Raw genomic sequence first — 18,861 nt, forward strand, 5'->3', positions numbered from 1 at the left:
TTCTATTCATAATGAATGATTTCTGAAGGATCATGTGACTGAAGATTAGAGGAATGATGCTGAAAATTCAGCCGTCACAGGAATGAATTAAATTTGAAAATATATTCAAATAAACTGTTATTTAAATTTGTAATAACATTTCACAATATAATGTTTTTTACTGTATTTTTAATCAAATAAATGCAGCCTTGGTGAGCATAAGACTTCTTTCAAAAACATAAAAAAGTATTAAATATTACTGACCCCAAACTTTTGAATGGTACTACATATTTTAATGCTGTTAATCCTTACTATTTCTACTTGAGTGTCACGGACAGTTACTGACCGACAGGATGCGGTCTCCTCTCCTCAGCTCTCCGCTCAGGTCGGCTGGCCCTCCTGCCAAGATGAAAGACACGAAGATGCCCTCTCCATCCTCCCCGCCCACGATGTTGAATCCCAAACCTGTGGAACCCTTGTGTAGAAGGATCTTCCGCGGCTCCCTGCCAAGCAGAACGACAGTGTTAAGGATCAGGATGGACTCGGATCACCAAAGCAGCAGGGAGGGGACAAAAGACAGACATATGTGCAATATATATATTAATGTGGTTGTTCCACTATATATATAGTGGAACAACCACATTAAGACATTTGAGAGTGGGATGGGTTTCAGAAATCTTCACAAAGCTTCCTTCATCCCAGACTGCATCAAGAATTCATAGGATAAAGGAACAATAATAATGTTTCAGTCTAGCCAGAAGGTAAATTATTATTTTGCATTTCGTCTTCCTCCTGTCATTTACAGAGAGAGGAAATCGAGAAGAACAGATCCATGAGAAAACACAACGCTCTAGTCACGACTAGAGGAGACTGGCAAACTTTCATCCACAACAAAGCTAAACAACAAGTGTTCCAGATTTGTTCCAGAAATGAGCGCTAACACATACACATGATAACTAACACACTTTCCCACACAGGCACAAAACGCATTCACACATTGAGCTCATTCCTGCCTTGTGCAGGACTGCGGTACTGTTTTAGCAGCCGTGATTCATCTGCAGGCAGAGAGGCATTCCAGACTGCCCAAAGCTGGCACACCAGAGAGACTCAGCTACATTCAGAGGCCGTCAAAAACCCTTTCCGCATGTACTGCAGAATAATCCCAAAACCAGTTCCCAAAACTACAACACACATCAACATTTGTAGTGACAGCTCCCTGCTTTCAGCAGGACAGTACGCATGTTTCTCATTAGAATTCTGCACTCGGCTAGCTCTCGACATGAGCCATTCTATCTCGATTGCCCATGGTGCAGCTTTATGATGCTGAAAACAGCAATTTTATGTGACCGGACAAGCTGTGCTTTTAGGAAAGGTTTGGTCCATATATGAAACATACATAATTACACAAACTGACTATGATGTACTTTGTGTGATCTACTGGGGTACTGGAGTGTGAATCAATTTACCGAGAACCTTATGTCCATAAATTTAATGCAAGTGGTAAACAGTTTTTTTAATCACCTTTTTAACCTCTGTTTATTACATGACACACATTAAAACCATGACCTGTACAATAGTTCCCTGTTTACTGTCGCTCTAATGGGTCTCTTGTATACAACATTATTTATTAGTTCCTCTCTTTTGCAGTCTACTCTACTCTAAGTTGACAAATTGCAAAAGCTCACACACACTCATTTTGAACATGTATGCCAAACAACTGTGATTGATTAACCTGTTAAAACTCTATAGATACACCAGACAGGGTTGTGTATAATTCAGAATTGAAAAATTTGCTTCTTTTTAGTTTAAGAAGTTGAATTTCCACATAAAGTTTAATTCAAGTGACATGAAGAGGAATTTAATCGCAATTCAAAGATATTCAACAGACAGTGGGTTCTGGAAAATTAAAGCTGCAGTCCATAAGTTTTGCCATCTCTGTTTGAAACCTGCAAATTGCAGTTATTTGCGGAATAATCATCTTTACGTGGGTTGTGCATCGGCACGGCTCCTCAGCGCGGATGAATCTAATGCTTTGAGGAGAATGTATGGCTGTCAGTCACCGCACCAGTAGATACTGTACTTCTGAATCACAGATTCTACATCTTGGAAGTATGACCAAAATAAGAATTTTCACCGGAAAATGTCATCTGAACAAGTAACAAATCTGCCACTTTTGTTCTGACCAACTGAGAAAAAAAGTATTAAAATAAAACACGGGTCCAATGGTGATTAAATATAATGATTGCTTAGCGCATATCACATTAAAATGTGCAAATTGTTATTAATGTTTATACTTTGTTCTCAAATTGTTAATGTTAACAACATCAGCATTGCGTGACTGCGTGTATTTAGTGTGTATTAGCGTTACCTGTAGATTTCACTTTCTGTACAGTCTAATCTCCAAAGTTGATTTGTCATACCATACAATCCGCCATCAAAATTATGTTTATTCCAGCTGCTGGGAGAAAAGGCAATAAATGATCCACCACCTGCAGCATCCCCACATGCGATATAGCCTACTAATTGGGGATCCTTTTTTATGTAAACAGACGTGACTTAATGACACAAAGACAAAGTTCTTCCATCAGGCCTATAAACCTTTAAACCTTTTTTCAAACAAGCTTTCTAAAGGCCAACATTCAAAGTTTTCACAAACACTGCTTTTCGAGCTGAAATAGTCATACATTTATTTTGTTTTAATTCATTTTAATTCTACTTCCTCAAATTTAAGTTCAAATTGCAATTCCACACATCCTATTTGCTACCTCATATTAAATTAAATCAATTTCTGAATGGCACACAACCCTGATACCAAATGCTTTGTTGATTAAACATTAAGATTAGTTTCAAATGATACTCAAAAGTATTAAAATAAATAAAAACAGAGGCATATGAAAATAATTTTGTTCATTTCATTAAAGGCAATTACTTTTAATGTCTAGGTCAAACACTTATTAGGTCTAGGGAAAAATTAAGTGCATATATGCTGAAAAGAACTGCTGTGAGATTAGTACTAGGCATTTATTTAAAATTCACTTTTTATTAAAATAGTTCCAGAGCAAATGAAACAACTGAATAGCAAATATGTTGATATTGCAGATCTGTACAATTCATGGCACCCTTGTACACAACAAGATAAAACAGTTATCAAATACAAGCAGTCACTCACTCAAACCATTACCTGGACCTACTGTACCTGTTCATGAGCGAAATGCTTGTCCTACCTCGTCTCTCTACATTAGCCTTTAACATTGGCAAGGAAGACGAGATGTTAACAGTGAACATGTTGCCTGCCGCTAGCTACCCGGCAGGGATATGAAGAATATTTTCCCCAGGACTCTGTATCTTGCTCCAGACCGGCTGTGAAGTGGCGTATGTGTATATGTGTGCTTTCTCTAAGTGAAAGGGGAGTGATGGGAAACAGCACCACATCGCCTGTCACGCGTCACCCCTGCAGGAACAGTGCAAGACTTAACTCTTACCCAGCCACATGAACTGCTGTCCACCACAATAAAACATCCGCAATTTCAATTTTATCAATTAAAAATTGATGGATCATTAAAAGTGGCTGCGATAAAGTAATTGTATCTGAATGTAAAAAGTTGGCTAAGTAGCTATTTCACTGGCTAAAATTATGCAATAGCCCATGTGGCCTAAGTGATGTCAGCCGACAAGAAAAGCTGTTTCAGAAGAAGAGGAAGTTACTTTAGTTTAATTAAAAATTTCAAAAATGTGTATTAAGAAATTAAAATGTGTCCATTTTGTAGATTATAAGGCATGCAACTCCAATGTGCAGAGTTTATTGTTAGCAGTCTTTCTCTTTTAATCTCTATAGCATATAGAGATGAAACCCCTCAAATAACCCCCCCAATCACCACCAAAGTACTGTTGTGGTAAGCTGAAATTTCCCAACCTTATTGAAGGATGACCACAAGGCTCAGAGGTTTACAGGGTTGCAATGCCCCAATGCAGTCTGTCTGCTTCTCTTTACGATCTAAGTAATTTGCTCTGATTGAGTGATTAATGGTGGATACTGCTTTCCGGAAACACGTAGAGGCAATTCTCCATGGAAAAAATGTTCTCTTTGGCAGAATCATATGGCTTTCATGGTGCTGTGGGCTGCTCTGTCTTCCTCTTTCTCTGAATGCTTTCAAAGCTCTGGGTGAAAACCACCGATCTCTTCCTCAGAACACACTACTTCAGTCCCATTTGACTTCACGCCAAAAGACATTCAAGATATTTCCAGCCTCTCAGAGCAGCTAAGAATAAACCAAGTGTGTCAACAGTTTACAATCAGGTGCGTCACTGAGTGGAGCTGCCAAAAAGTACCTCAGCTTCAATTATATTCTATCCCGCCAATTTTATTTGCACAGTATAAACTAAACCTAATGACAAATGAGTGACTTGAATTATCGTGTTGCTTTACTGACAATGATGTTGTTAAGATTTAGGTTCTGAATTGTCAACTGTAGTGGGAAATAAAAGCACTCAATCAGGGAACGCTTGCTTCAGATGTAAGTTAAAACTTATGCTGTGTGCCTGTGTGCGAAATCACGTGCTGTCTGAGTAGGTACTACATTTGAATTTGCGACCGCTAAATAAAGTATGTTCTATATAGTATGAATATGGGTAGTATTGAAGATATCTGGAAGCAGGCCTACTACATCCGCCACGTTGCTACTGTCACGTGACCTACCAGCGTCTATTACATTGCTTCACTTCCATTCATAAATCCTCTCCTGTGGCCTCATGGGATAGTAAAGTGGCCACTGAATGTGCACTTCAGAATCAAGGCAGACATAGTAGGTCATCCAGGTACTTTTTGCTTACCGTTTTTTGAATACTATGTACTATGAGAGATCTACAGTAAATGTGTCTATGTACGCTGCTTAATATTTTTATAGAGACCATGATACATTTTCTTTCAGGATTCTTTCATGAATAGAAAGATTAAGAGAACAGCATTTATTTTAAATAGAATCTTTTTTGGTAACATTATACATGTTTTTACTGTCATTTTTGTACAATTCAATGCAAAGTAATTTATTTTTTAAAAAAATCGTACTGAACCCAAACATTTGAACTGTAGTGTATTTATTATATATTAAAGAGAGCATGAAACTGTTGAACTTTCTAATGTATGTTGCCCCGCTTCACTTGTGTGTGTCAAGTGTCCGTATGTCTTGCTGTAAAACCAATAAAGTTGAAGTTGAAATTAAAAAATATCAATCAACCATTCTAAAATATTTGTTATTTACATATTTAAATATACAAATAATATTATTTGTCATAATATTTCATGATTTTTTTCTATGCATTGAGTTTCAGTGGATATTCAATTTGTATATCCTTTTTTAGTTTGATACATAAACCATAACCAGATAAACCTGAAATACACAGCTTTTCAACATGTTACAAAATACTTAAAGTATATATATATATACACACAAATACAGCGCCCTCCTTAAGTATTGGAACAGTAATGACAAAATTGCTCTGTTAGCTGTGGTGTGAAGACATTAAAAGATTAATATGAGGCAGAAGTACAGAAAAATTAGTTTTTTGACTGTTTCAACACAAAATGTTTTACCAGCTAAGAAGTACAGCACTTTTAGAGTTTCATCCCTCTGCCTAATGTGAGCATTGGTATTGGGACAGTTTAACTTAAAGCAAATGTAAAAGTTAAAAGCTAATATTTTGTTGTAAATTGCATGCAAGCAATCACAGGAGCGAGTCTGTGACCCATAGACATCACCAGACTCTTGGCTTCACACTTTAAAATGCTTTTCCAGGCCTTTAATACATTTTCAACAGTTGCTTGTTTTGGGGAATTTCTGCCTTTAGTCTCCTTTTCAGCTGGGGGAAATGCTTGTTCAATAGGATTTAAATCTGGAGATTGACTTGGAATGACCAGTTTGGAATGTCCTGAAAAAGATACACACCACTGGCAAGCTTCAGCAAACGACAACAACCAGGGGAGCGTTTCCCAAAAACATAGTTGCTAACCTGTGAGCAACTTCGTTGGTTAGCAATGGGAAATTGTATTGCAACCAACAAAATTGCTAACTTAGCTAGCAACTATGGTTTTGGGAAACTCTCCCCAGGTCAGCTGAGAAAATCAACAGCAGTTGATGATAGACAAATGACAAGGTATATTAAAGGCTGTAAAAAAGGCTGGACAAGGCTGTAAAAAAACCTCTAAAAAAAAAGTGTCAGTAAAATCACCAGCAACTTCCAGAAAGCTGGGGTGATGGTCTCACAATCTGCTGTTCACAGGAGACTTCACCAACAGAATTACAGAGGCTACACAGCAAGATCAAACATCTGATCAGAACCAAAAATAGGAAAGCCAATTTGAATTTGCAAAAAAGCTTTATGGACAGATGAGACAAAGATTAACCTTTATCAGAGTGGGAAAGCAAAAGTGTAGAGAAAAAAAAAAGAAACTGCAAATGATCCAAGGCATACAACCTCATCTGGAAAGCATGGTGGAGGTAATGTCATGTCTGCCTCTGGAACAGGCTCACTCATCTTTATTGATGACTTATTCAATGATGGCAGTAGAAGAATGAACAAAAGAATCTTGCCTACCAGTGTACAAGAAAATGCCAACAGACTCACTGGGAACTTCTTCATATGGCAACAGGCCCATGACCCAAAACACTAGTACTGCCAACTCAATCAAGGAGATTATCAATGAAGGATCTTAGACTGACCAAGTCAGTCTCCAGATTTAAATCCTATTGAACAAGCATTTCTCCAGCTGAAGAAGAGATTCATCAAAACAAACAACTGTTGAAAATGGCTGTATTAAAGGCCTGGAAAAGCATTTTAAAGTGTGAAGCCAAGAATCTGGTGATGTCTATGGGTCACAGACTCACTCCTGTGATTGCTTGCAAGGGATTCACAATTAAATATTAGCTTTTACACGTTTACATTTGCTTTAAGTTAAACCGTCCCAATATTTATGCTCACATTAGGCAGAGGGATGAAACTCTAAAAGTGCTGTACTTCTTAGTTGGTAAATCATTTTGTGTTGAAACAGTCAATAATAGAATATGACAAGACTTCTGCCTTATATTAATATTTTAATCATATTTATAGATGTCTTGACACCACAGCTAAAAGAGCAATTTTGTCATTACTGTTCCAATACTTATGGATATATATATATACTGTATATATAAAGATATTTATTCCTATTTTTATTACCCTACAATTGTGTATGTGGCAGTCTGAATTAGAAGTGATGTAATGCATTGAATGGAAAAACAAACTCCATGAGTCATACAAGGAAGCCATTTTTGAAAACCATAATCAAACATGGTCAGGAATGGCCTGGACTATTTAAAATGTAAGATTTGTCTGTCTGGGTTTGTATCTAAATGTGTGTCCATCATTTGTGAACATGAGTGTGCGAGCAGATTGTCATTAGCCTGTTCGATTGGCGGCATGGCCGATTATGTTCTGCAATCCGAAGGGTGGGTGGTAGATCTTCCCCGAATCTCCATAATATATTCAGCTGGTAAAGAAGCCAGGGGGCCGTTAGTGTGTACTGGGTCAGATGGAGGGATCTAAATGTGTCTGTGACTGCCATGCTAGTGTGGGGTAAGCACAGATGGGCAGAGGGCCTATCTGAGTCTCTCCTGTGACTCAGTCATATATACACACACACAGTCCTCCAGGAGTGAACTGTCACTGTACACCAACACAAAGTATATGCGCCTGTAAACAACTTTTATTAGCCTCTGGGGAGACCTCCAGGGTGTTTGTGATAAGGTTCAGACTAACTTTGACAGCTTAGTTTGGGCACAGTGAAGTGCAAAGTGGCATAATATAACACTATTTATGTTTTTTGGTAGGTGTAGCCTTGTGTAGGTTTAAATATTGTGCCTTTATACTGTATGTGTGTGTATGTGTGTGTGTGTGTGTTTGGGCTACGTGTCAAAGGGAGTGTGTGTTCATGTCAGCACATTATGACAGACTGTCTAAGTCTATCTATGTGTGTGATGGGCATTGGCAGAGCACACTGTGTGTGTTTGTGGCCTGCTTTCCCCCGTTCAAATGAATCATGACAGCTTCAGGAATGTGCACCACTACTCATTTGTAGTCTGACTGCAGAATCAACCTCTCACTTCCCTATACATTTATGGTAAGAGCGGGCCCTACTGTTTATATTTACATAACTGCAACAGAAGCCAAAACATTCCTGTGTTGGAAGGTTCCATGAGTGTGTATTTATGTGTTTGGAGAATAATAAATCTTTGGGTGACCGCTCCAGTCTTTGTCACACCTCCAGCAATGCTGGTATACAAACCGATGAACATATAAACATACAGTACAGTCCAAAAGTTTGGAACCACTAAGATTTTTAATGTTTTTAAAAGAAGTTTCGTCTGCTCACCAAGGCTACATTTATTTAATTAAAAATACAGTAAAAACACTAATATTGTGAAATATTATTACAATTTAAAATAACTGTGTACTATTTAAATATATTTGACAAAGTAATTTATTCCTGTGATGCAAAGCTGAATTTTCAGCATCATTACTCCAGTCTTCAGTGTCACATGATCCTTCAGAAATCATTCTAATATGCTGATCTGCTGCTCAAGAAACATTTAATGTGTACAATTGTACAAAATATTTGTGTACAATATTTTTTTTCAGGATTATTTGATGAATAGAAAGTTCAAAAGAACAGTGTTTATCTGAAATCTCATCTTTTGTAACATTATAAATGTCTTTACTGCCACTTTTGATTGATTTAATGCATACTTGCTGAATAAAATTATTCATTTCTTTAATTTCTTTTCAAAAAAATAAAAATAAAAATTCTTACTGACCCCAAACTTTTGAACGGTAGTGTATAATGCTACAGAAGCTTTGTATTTCAGATAAATGCTGTTCTTTTGAACTTTCTATTCATCAAGGAATCCTGAAAAAAAAGTACACAACTGTTTTCAACATTGAAAATAATCATAAATGTTTATTGAGCAGCAAATCAGCATATTAGAATGATTTCTGAAGGATCACGTGACACTGAAGACCGGAGTAATGATGCTGAAAATTCAGCTTTGCATCACAGGAATAAATTACTTTGTCAAATATATTTAAATAGTACACAGTTATTTTAAATTGTAATAATATTTCACAATATTAGTGTTTTTACTGTATTTTTAATTAAGTAAATGTAGCCTTGGTGAGCAGACGAAACTTCTTTTAAAAACATTAAAAATCTTAGTGGTTCCAAACTTTTAGACTGTACTGTACATGTACAAGACAGGTGGGAGGTCAGTATTGTTAAACTACATACATAATCAAACACACAGACACACAAACGTCTGGTTTACTATCCTCTCCATACATGTAATGGATTTTATATCGTACAAACTGTATATTCTATCCCCTTACACTAACGCTACCCCTAAACCTACCCATCACAGAAAACTTCCTGCATTTTTACACTTTCAAAAAAAAATAAAAAAAAATAATAATAATTCTGTATGATTTGTAAGCTTGTTTCCCCATGAGGACCTCAATTTAGGTCCCCACGGTGACACCAGGATAAAAAAATATGTACATAAACACACACACACACATAAACACACACACTTGTGGAAGAATAGCTCTGAATATAAGGTAAACAAAAATCAATCATATTGTCTAATGCCATCCAACACTTGTAGAATGTTGTTTTATTACAATTTTTGAATAAAATGTGTGTGGTACTAGCACATGCAAAAGGGCAGGGTACTGCAACGCAATTGGTAGTGTTAAGGTTGTCAGGATTGCTATGTGTTTGCTAGGGTGTTGCTAGGGAGTTAGGGTGGTTGCTTACTGGCCCAAGGCAAACAAAAATACATATACAGCTTTAGTCCTTCAATGTAAGTCTATGGATTCTACCAGCTGAACATTGTAGGTCCAACTGCTAATAGCATACACTCTTCAGTAAACTGCATAAGGTGTCATTCATGTCATGATAAGCTGTTGACTAGTTATGTGCTTAAGATTAATATGTAGAGTGAGGGTTCTCAGTACAGTGAGTATGCAAGGATTAAGCAACAATCGTAGTGGTACATTAAGTAGATGATACCCATCCCAGACAGCCAGTCACAGTACATCACTCAGACTACGACTGCTTCAGAGAGCACACAAAACACCAGGACATTATATGGGCTAGTAAAGGATGATGGCTTAGGTTTAAACTCGCATACTACCTGAGATTAAACATAGGTACAAAATGGGCAGGGTGTGAATTAGGGGGAGTTTGGGGTGCTTTTGGTTTTTCAAATGAAGACAAAGCTAAAGCCTGCAGGCTTCTTAAGTATATTTTAACAGCATTTTCAAAGTTTTAATAACAAAACAAAAAAAAGGCAATAGTAGGCTACTTTAGCACTTTCTTTTAGGATCAGTGTGGGATGATACCTCAACAAAATATAATAGAGTGCCTCAGGGATGACACATTTTTGTAGGCAAAATCCGGAAGCGAGTTAGCATTTTAGGACTTCCGGTTCCAATGCCGTCAAGTCAATGGGTTTTTTGAATGGGTTTTTTGCTACAAGTTTTAATAACAGCACAGATCATAATCAGCGAGCATGTTTATAAATAAAGTTGTTTTTTAAATACAGTTTGAGGAAATTTGGTGGTGACGACATTGATCATGGTGTGCTGTAGTCCGTTTATAGCCTACTGTTAGCCTTTTGTATCTGACCACTTTATTTAGGCTTCAAAATCTATAAATGTTGTGTTAACTTGTAAAGATTATCTTGATAGACAAAACGTGTAAGTGTCATAACCCTTTGTTAAACACAGAGCTTATTTTCTGCGATTTTCCAAAAGTCTATGGGAAAAATGCATCGAGGGAACCAGTGCGCCGCTAACTTCCGGGTTGGCCTACAAAGACACGTCATCCCTGGGGCACTCTATTATTGGCATTATTTATCACCTTATTTTAGATTTACATATAAAAAAATAGATCCTAAAATGGTTAACTGTTTTGTAAACAACTTTACTGTTTTGATTAAAACGTATTAACGTACTAACTATTTACTGTAGGTTCTGCAAGATTTAAAGGATTAGTTCACTTTCAAATGAACATTACCCCAAGCTTTACTTATCCTCAAGCCATCCTAGGTGAATATGACTTTCTTCATTCTGATGAACACAATCTGAGAAATATTAATAAATATCCTGATGCATCCGAGCTTTATAATGGCAGTAAGAGTTACCAAACGAGTATGAGCTGAATAAAGTGTCTCCGTCCACATCCATTCATCATGAAAACATTTCACACGGCTCCGGGGGGTTAATAAAGGCCTTCTGAAGCGAATCGATGCGTTTGTGTAAAAAAATGTATCCATATTTAACAAGTTATGAAGTAAAATATCTTCCGTATTCAAGTTACGAATAAAATGTAATAAACTGGCGTTGCGTTCATTTGAAAGTGAACTAACCCTTTAAGTCCATTAAATGAAAATTTTGCCATCATTTACTCACATGTATGACTTTCTTCTGTAGAACAAGATAAAAAAATATATTTTTAAAAGTCATTGGGGTACAAACAACATTGGACCCCATTGACTTTCATTGTATGGAGAAATAAAAACACATTTTTCAGGTTTTATGTTCCATACAGGTTTGAAATGATACGTGATGAGTAAATGATGACAGGATTTTCATTTTTGGGTAAAGTATCTCTTAAAAAAATGAACAGTCTGTGATCTAAATTAACTGACAGAAAAAAGAGCTTCCTGAAAAATGTGCACACTGAAAACGTGATAGATTTGTTTGTGACTCTATTGACTCTAAAGGCACCTAAAGGCCCATTCACACCAAGACAAATATTTGGTTTGAAATTCGGTGTGATTTTAATTTGAATGGACGGCTGTTAACACACCTGTTCAGACCAACATGAATATTCGCATGCTGTCAATGCCATCTCTTTTCCATCACACTGTGAATAAAATCTGGCCAACCGACAGGATTCACGCTTTTGACCACATGCCCAGAGCCGCTGCTGTTACATAAAACTACAACTTGGTGGCGCTCACGAACAGAGTATTTTGCTAAGTAACAGTGATAAGTAAAACTTATTGTTTGACAAACATCATAACAAATACAAAAATCTGAACGGCTGTTTGAAAACTTTCGAATACCGCTTGACTTCCTATCTTCTCCATGACGAGGGTGTCAGAAATGTAAAGTAACTTAGTGCTTTGTGTCCCGGAGTAACCAGGGAATTTCTGCTTTTCTAAAAGCGCCACCTAAAGTCAGAGAGTTAATGTGAATTTTCATTCAGCCGGGGTCTGAACAGAAAAATCGTATGCGAAAATTGGACCAATTATTTGTGCCGAATGTTTGTGTTGGTATAAGCAGGCTTTAAATCGTCAGTTAACCCAAAAATAAAAAAATTATCCCATAATTTACTCACCTTCAAGCCATCCTAGGTGTATATGACTTTCTTCTTTCAGCCAAACACAATTAGAGTTACATTATAATATAAATATCCTGGCTCTTCCAAGCTTTATAATAGGAGTGAACAGTGCTATTTTTTTGAAGCCCAAAAAAGCACATCCATCCATCATGAAAGTAATCCATACGGCTCCAGAGGGTTAATAAAGGCCTTCTGAAGCAAAGCAATGCGTTTTTGTAAGAAAAATATCCATGATTATAACTTTATAAACTGTAATCACTAGCTTCCGGTAACGATTGTACGCGAGTCTAGTTCCGGCAGAAGAGTGACCTTTGACCTGACGCATGATGTACTGACGAACGCGGAAGTGCAGAGGATAGAGCAAATCAAAACACTTGTCATGAAAAGAGAATTTTTGAAGAGAAATGTTGGAGGAGCTTGAGTTTGTTGCCCAGCCCTATTAGTTTGAACCCCGAGAGGCGTCTACTCTCACCTAAGCTTACGTTACGCCTACGTCATACGTGGAAAAAAGCATGGACAGACGTTAAAGGAAGCTAGTGATTACAGTTTATAAAATTAGAATTATGGATATTTTTCTTACAAAAACGCATCACTTCGCTTCAGAAGGCCTTTATTAACCCCCTGGAGCCATGTGGATTACTTTTATGATGGACGGATGTGCTTTTCTGGACTTAAAAAAATGCACCATTCACTCCCTTTATAAATCTTGGAAGAGACAGGATATTTTTTAATATAACTCTGATTCGTCTAAAAGAAGAAAATCATATACACCTAGGATGGCTTGAGGGTGAGTAAATCATAGAATAATTTTAATTTTTGGGTGAACTATGCCTTTAAGGATTTTAATACCACACGTGTGGCATCTCCCCCACACTGCTTTCGCCTCAAGACCTTACCTGTGCCACACTGCAGGTTGACCTGAGGTAGGGGGAAGGATGGTGGTCGTGCAGGGGGTAACTATTAGGTTAACTATGCTATGCTATGCTAAGCCAGGCAGAGCGAGAAGCAGTGGTTAGTACCTGCCGGTGTACGGGACCAGGCTTTGACACAGAGCAGGCGGGGCGGGGCTGCAACCCACGTCCCCAGACCCCCTGCTGCACAGATGGGGGGAGGGAGGGCTGGTGTCCCCATGAGGTTTGTGGATGGCACTGTAAATGGGCTCGGCCCTATTGGGGGTACAGAAATCACACAGTAAATGGGGCGCTTTCAGACACACAGAGACAGCAGACAAAGACATACAGTATGAAGACACATACACATGCACACAGACGGAGACAAACACACACATGCAGAAGTGAGGATGCCTTCAGCTGGATGGCTAGAGAGGGACGAGTCAGCTCTGGGATCCAGGCTGACTCACAGGCTCCAGGGACTCCATGCTCGGAGAGGTAAATCCCATCTCATGTCCAGGCAACAGTGGCCGTAACTTCAAGACATTTGACCCCATGCCAGAAGCATCTCTTATACCCCGAGTGTTTGTTTGCCGTGTTGGGATTTGTGTTGGAGACTATATTCACCCAGTCATGTTGCGTTAAAGCAATGTTCACAAACACACCACCACAGAGAGGCATTACACACCTCGTAGACGTTCTTCAGCCCACACTCGACACCTACTTAAAATCTTTTTTATTTGTTCTATCTTTGCCCAGTTACATCATAAAATGTGAACAGTATTGCCAAAAAGAAATTAGACAACTAAAGCTGAAGAACTGTAGCACAGATTGTGAAAAATCAATGTACACCTCCAATCAAATATATATTTATATTGGCATGCAAGTGCTGCTTTTTGCCATTTGTGCATGAGTGCACTTGAAAAGTGACATCTGAGTGAGTGACAGGGTTCCCACACTTTTTGACCAATACATTTTCATGATTTTTCAGTTGCTTTCCAGGGATTTTTTATTATTTACAATGATTCAATATTTTAGAGCCAAAGTATTTAAAAAACAATATTAGCTGTAGAAACTTCTACTTGTATGACTTTTCCAGGCCTGGAAATGTTAAAATTCCCAGATATTTCCAGGTTTTCATGGCCGTGGGAACCCTAGAGTGAAGAAGTGAGTGACCGTAAGTGAATAGATGAGTAAATTCTTGACTCTGACCTGGTGAAGTCCTCCTCCCCCAGCATGTGCCGTGGGACTGGGGAGTACCTCGAGGGGGTGACCTGGGGTGGCTGGTACACTGGTTTAGGCTCCATGCCCCCCATGTAGGCCATGCTAGAGTTGTGTCCGACGTGGTTGTCTACCATGGTGGGAAAGGCTGGAGGGAGGCCGAGACCAGTAAAGGGAAAAAAGGCAGATGATTTCACCAGGTAACTACAGAGGACAAGTTCATCTCTAAGATGTGTGTTCAGGACCTCATTATACATAGTTTGGAGGATAAAAGGATAATTTGACTAGGTTTTTGGACCTTATAAGCATAAATCCTTATTTTGTGATTATTGATAAGGGACAACACAGACTATGAGGCCTGGCCCAGATTTAATCCAGTTATCAGGAATCACAGCTGCCAAAAAGCATGCCTGATTGTGATGTGCATATACACTATCATTTCAAATTTGGGGGTTGGTAAGTTTTTAATGGTTCTGAAAGAAGTCTTATGCTCACCAAAGCTATATTTATTTGATCAAATATACAGTAAAACAATAATATTGTGAAATATTATTACAATTTAACTGTTTTTGAATTTCAAAATATTTTAAAATGTAATTTATTCCTGTGATGGAAAAGCTCAATTTTCAGCATCATTATTCCAGTTTTCAGCATCACATGATCCTTCATAAATCATTCTAATATGCTGATTTGCCGCTTAAGAAACATTTTTTATTGTTGAAAACAGTTGTGCTGCTTAATATTTTTATGTAAAGTGTGATACATTTTTTTCTAAGGATTCTTTGATGTATGGAACTTTCAAAAGAACAGCATTTATTTGAAATAGAAATCTTTTGCCATGTTATATAGTAAATGTTTTTACTTTTACTTTAAATTTTATGGGTCCTAACTGAATAAAAGTATTATTTATTTATTTATTTATTTCAAAAAACAAACAACAAACCTAATTACTTCAAACTTTTGAACGATAGTGTATGTCCTTTATCATCTAATCAAAAAGAAAACCCTTATTGCTGGTTTTAATTGCAAATTATAAGGATAAAAATTCATGCTGATATTGTCCATAATCCCACTTTGCCTTTAGGAGGGCACTGTATGTGCAATATTCCTGGATTACACCATCAAAAATGATTGACTTGAGTAACAGTGTCATAGGTGCACTTTCATTGAGAGACTTTTATTGAGAGACTGATTCATCTCGTATATGTGACCCTGGACCACAAAACCAGACATGAGGGTCAATTTTTTGAAATTGAGATTTATACATCATATGAAAGCTGAATAAATATCTATGTATGTATGTATGTATGTATGTGATGTATGGTTTGTTAGGATAGGACAATATTTGGCCGAGATACAACTATTTTAATATATCTGGAATCTGAGGGTGCAAAAAAATCAAAATATTGAGAAAATCGCCTTTAAAGTTGTCTAAATGAAGTTCTTAGCCATGCATATCCACACACAAAAATACATTTGTGATATATTCACGGTAGGAAATTTATTAAATATCTTTATGGAACATGATCTTTACTTAATATCCTAATGATTTTTGGCATAAAAGTAAAATCAATAATTTTGACCCATGCAATGTATTGTTGGCTTTTGCTACAAATATACCCGTGTGACTAATGACTGGTTTTGTGGTCCAGGGTCACATATGACATGAATATGAAAGTAAAAAAAACAGCTAAATAATCTTATTGTGACTGCTATTCAATTAACAAAAATATATATTTAATAAAAAAGCAAAATACAGTTTCATGGCCAATAAGAGATATTCAGCCGCCAATGGCAGGTGCGGTAAAAAGTTAATTTTGGCCGCTGTGTGTGCATTTGTGCAGGTGGATTGTGCGAAAGCCTCGTCTCTCAGTGGGAGGGAGGGATTGGTGCTGTGATGGGAGCAGCAGTGCAGTGTGTGTGGGTGTCTGAAAACAGCGCCCACTGCTACACTACAGTGCTGTTACAAAACTCCACAGCACTCACTCACTGCACCACTCGGTTTCATTACAGGGTTCAAGATAAAAGCCGATAGGGATGTAGGTTATGTTTGAATTGACCTAACCACAAAGTAATTTTCACGTTTATCAATGCAGTATAAATAGTCATGTGCCTGGGCTATAAATTAAACAGTTTAGGAATGTTTTAAAGCTAGTAAGGGCATAGGGTTGATGAAGATCAGCAAAAGAAGGTACGTACTGCTGGAGTAGTCTGGTGGGGCGTACATGTCGTTGAGATGTACTGGTCCCGGCTTGGCCACTTTCAGATAGACCATGTCTGAAGTATTCTTCAGGGCGGCCACAGCCTCCTCATGACGCACATCCTGAAGTATAATGTTATTCACCTGCGAAGGCAGACACACACACACACACACGCATGTTACATCGGCTGGTCTCTGAAGCGTGACTCAGAATGTTCACGACTGCACATTTGAAGATGTGGGAAGGAAGCGACTGGAGCGGAGGCTGGATGGCCCCACAATCGGCGACGGCGCTCCATTCTCCGGCTCTCAGCCGTCCGGTCACAAAAGGAAGGACGAGAGGGAGGGGAAGCTGGAAAGGCGCAGTACTTCTTCCTTTGTAAGCTTTAGGGCACCTACACACTACAGAAAGCTGAGTGCTTGACAGATAGAAATGTGTCCAGTTTGTTCTGAGGGAGTGGAAGGAGTCAAGTCGGTTTGAAATGTGAGTATATAGCGAATTGGACTCACAACTGACTTCTGAAATACTCACTGGTCAATAGATGCCAACGGATTGGTCAAATTTCGGTGGTGTGACTAGTAAGGAGTTTTTTTTTTTTCTTTTTAAATAACATGCATTATCAATGTTAAACACACCCACAATAAATCCAAGCAGCATAAATTTAAGAGAAAATAATAAATAAATGTACATTATAAATACAAATAAAATGACTTGATCTCAGACTTGACATAATTACAATTTGACCAACTCTAGGGCACTCTGTTCAGAAAATCAAGCTCCCCAACAGAATCAATACATAATTTTAAAGAAAAGAAAGTGAAGTAAAGGCACACTTTACATGTCTACAGTTATGGCTGCCATGATTGATGCGTAGCCTTTTAATTATGACATTTATGACCATGTCAAAGCCTGCTCAGTCCCTGGCACTTGTGTGCCATGCAAGTGTTTCTCTTTATCACAGCTGTGTCCTTGTTTGAGTTTGCGCTCAGCTGCACATCAATCACACTGTGGCCCATAAACCTTCACACATGAGATATATTGTCTATAATACGACATAACAGCCTACAACAGTGTCTGTGGTCACTGAAGCATAAAATAATTAACTAAAAAAAGGTCCTGCAAAGATATGAAATGTTCCAATGCATGCAACCAGATTGCCTGAGTTTGCTCTATATATAGTGAAGTACACAGGTGCATGTGTGCAGGTGAAATCTTACAGCTAGTAGGCGATCGCCTGTCTGTAGACGTCCATCTTTCTGTGCTGCTCCACCCTCGATGATCTTTGTGATGTAGATACTGTTGTCACCCGGGATGTGCTGGTTTCCTATACCTCCAGCAATACTGAAGCCAAGACCTTGAATGAATGGAATCGAGTTACATTTTTAACTAGGAAATCAGATCTTCTGAGGTTGAAGTCAACATGAAGTCAACACTCACAACCCATTTTATATCCTTAATGTGGCATATTTCCAAGAGAAACAGGCAATTCAATGAGAAAAAAATGAAAAGAAATTAAATGTTATGAAAAATGTGCACTGACGTATTTTGAACAAGAAGTAAATAGGGGCAATTTTGACATTCAACATTCATTTAACTTTTAACTATAATTATTATTAAATGCCTCAATATTTCCGCATTCAACACAAGTTCAAAATAATTCAGAACTGCTATAATAGCGATATTGTACATAACAGCGATTTCTATTGTGTGTATCTCAAATGTATTTAGGTGCACATTTAGCTCCTCTAACCTTTCGGCCCTTTGAGTAGGTTGACCTCCAAAATGGTCTCCGGAGGAGCCTGTCTTCTGCGTACCAGCAACCTGACCACTGGGCCGGCCTCCTTCAAAGCCTCTACTGCCTTGCTGTGCACAACCTCTGACACGTCCACATCATTCACCCGCAGAACACAGTCATTTACCCTTAGACACAAGAAAAAGCTCAAAGTCATGATCAATGAATTAATGAATGTATAACTTTATAATGAGAGAGAGAGAGAGAAAAAAAACAAAAAAAAACTTTATTTCCAAAACCTAGTGAGCTGCCCAGCTTCCTTCTAAGAGATCATCCAAATTGCTGTCTGCCCAATTTGGAACACTCAACATAAGGTACGGTCACAAAAAATCCATTGTTCAC

At 37.9% G+C, this 18,861-nt stretch overlaps 1 protein-coding gene across 7 annotated transcripts in view; it reads right to left on the reverse strand.

The window, feature by feature from the left end:
* Positions 1 to 18,861, reverse strand: part of dlg3 (discs, large homolog 3 (Drosophila)) — a 113,986-nt gene that overhangs the window by 29,047 nt on the left and 66,078 nt on the right. For 2 of the 7 annotated variants that reach the window (XM_067387251.1, XM_067387259.1), the window contains exons 5-10: positions 18,478 to 18,647; positions 17,945 to 18,081; positions 16,726 to 16,870; positions 14,518 to 14,674; positions 13,435 to 13,581; positions 326 to 482 (exon numbers count right to left, since the gene is read on the reverse strand). In XM_067387251.1, coding sequence (XP_067243352.1) covers positions 326 to 482; positions 13,435 to 13,581; positions 14,518 to 14,674; positions 16,726 to 16,870; positions 17,945 to 18,081; positions 18,478 to 18,647 — 913 coding nt within the window. Of the gene's footprint in view, positions 1 to 325; positions 483 to 2,347; positions 2,444 to 3,175; positions 3,409 to 13,434; positions 13,582 to 14,517; positions 14,691 to 16,723; positions 16,871 to 17,944; positions 18,082 to 18,477; positions 18,648 to 18,861 lie in introns of those variants that run through there. The other 5 variants (XM_067387301.1, XM_067387267.1, XM_067387243.1 and 2 more) reach the window with 4 other exon arrangements.

This window comes from Chanodichthys erythropterus, chromosome 1 (assembly GCF_024489055.1).
Source record: "Chanodichthys erythropterus isolate Z2021 chromosome 1, ASM2448905v1, whole genome shotgun sequence".
NCBI classification, from domain to species: domain Eukaryota; kingdom Metazoa; phylum Chordata; class Actinopteri; order Cypriniformes; family Xenocyprididae; genus Chanodichthys; species Chanodichthys erythropterus.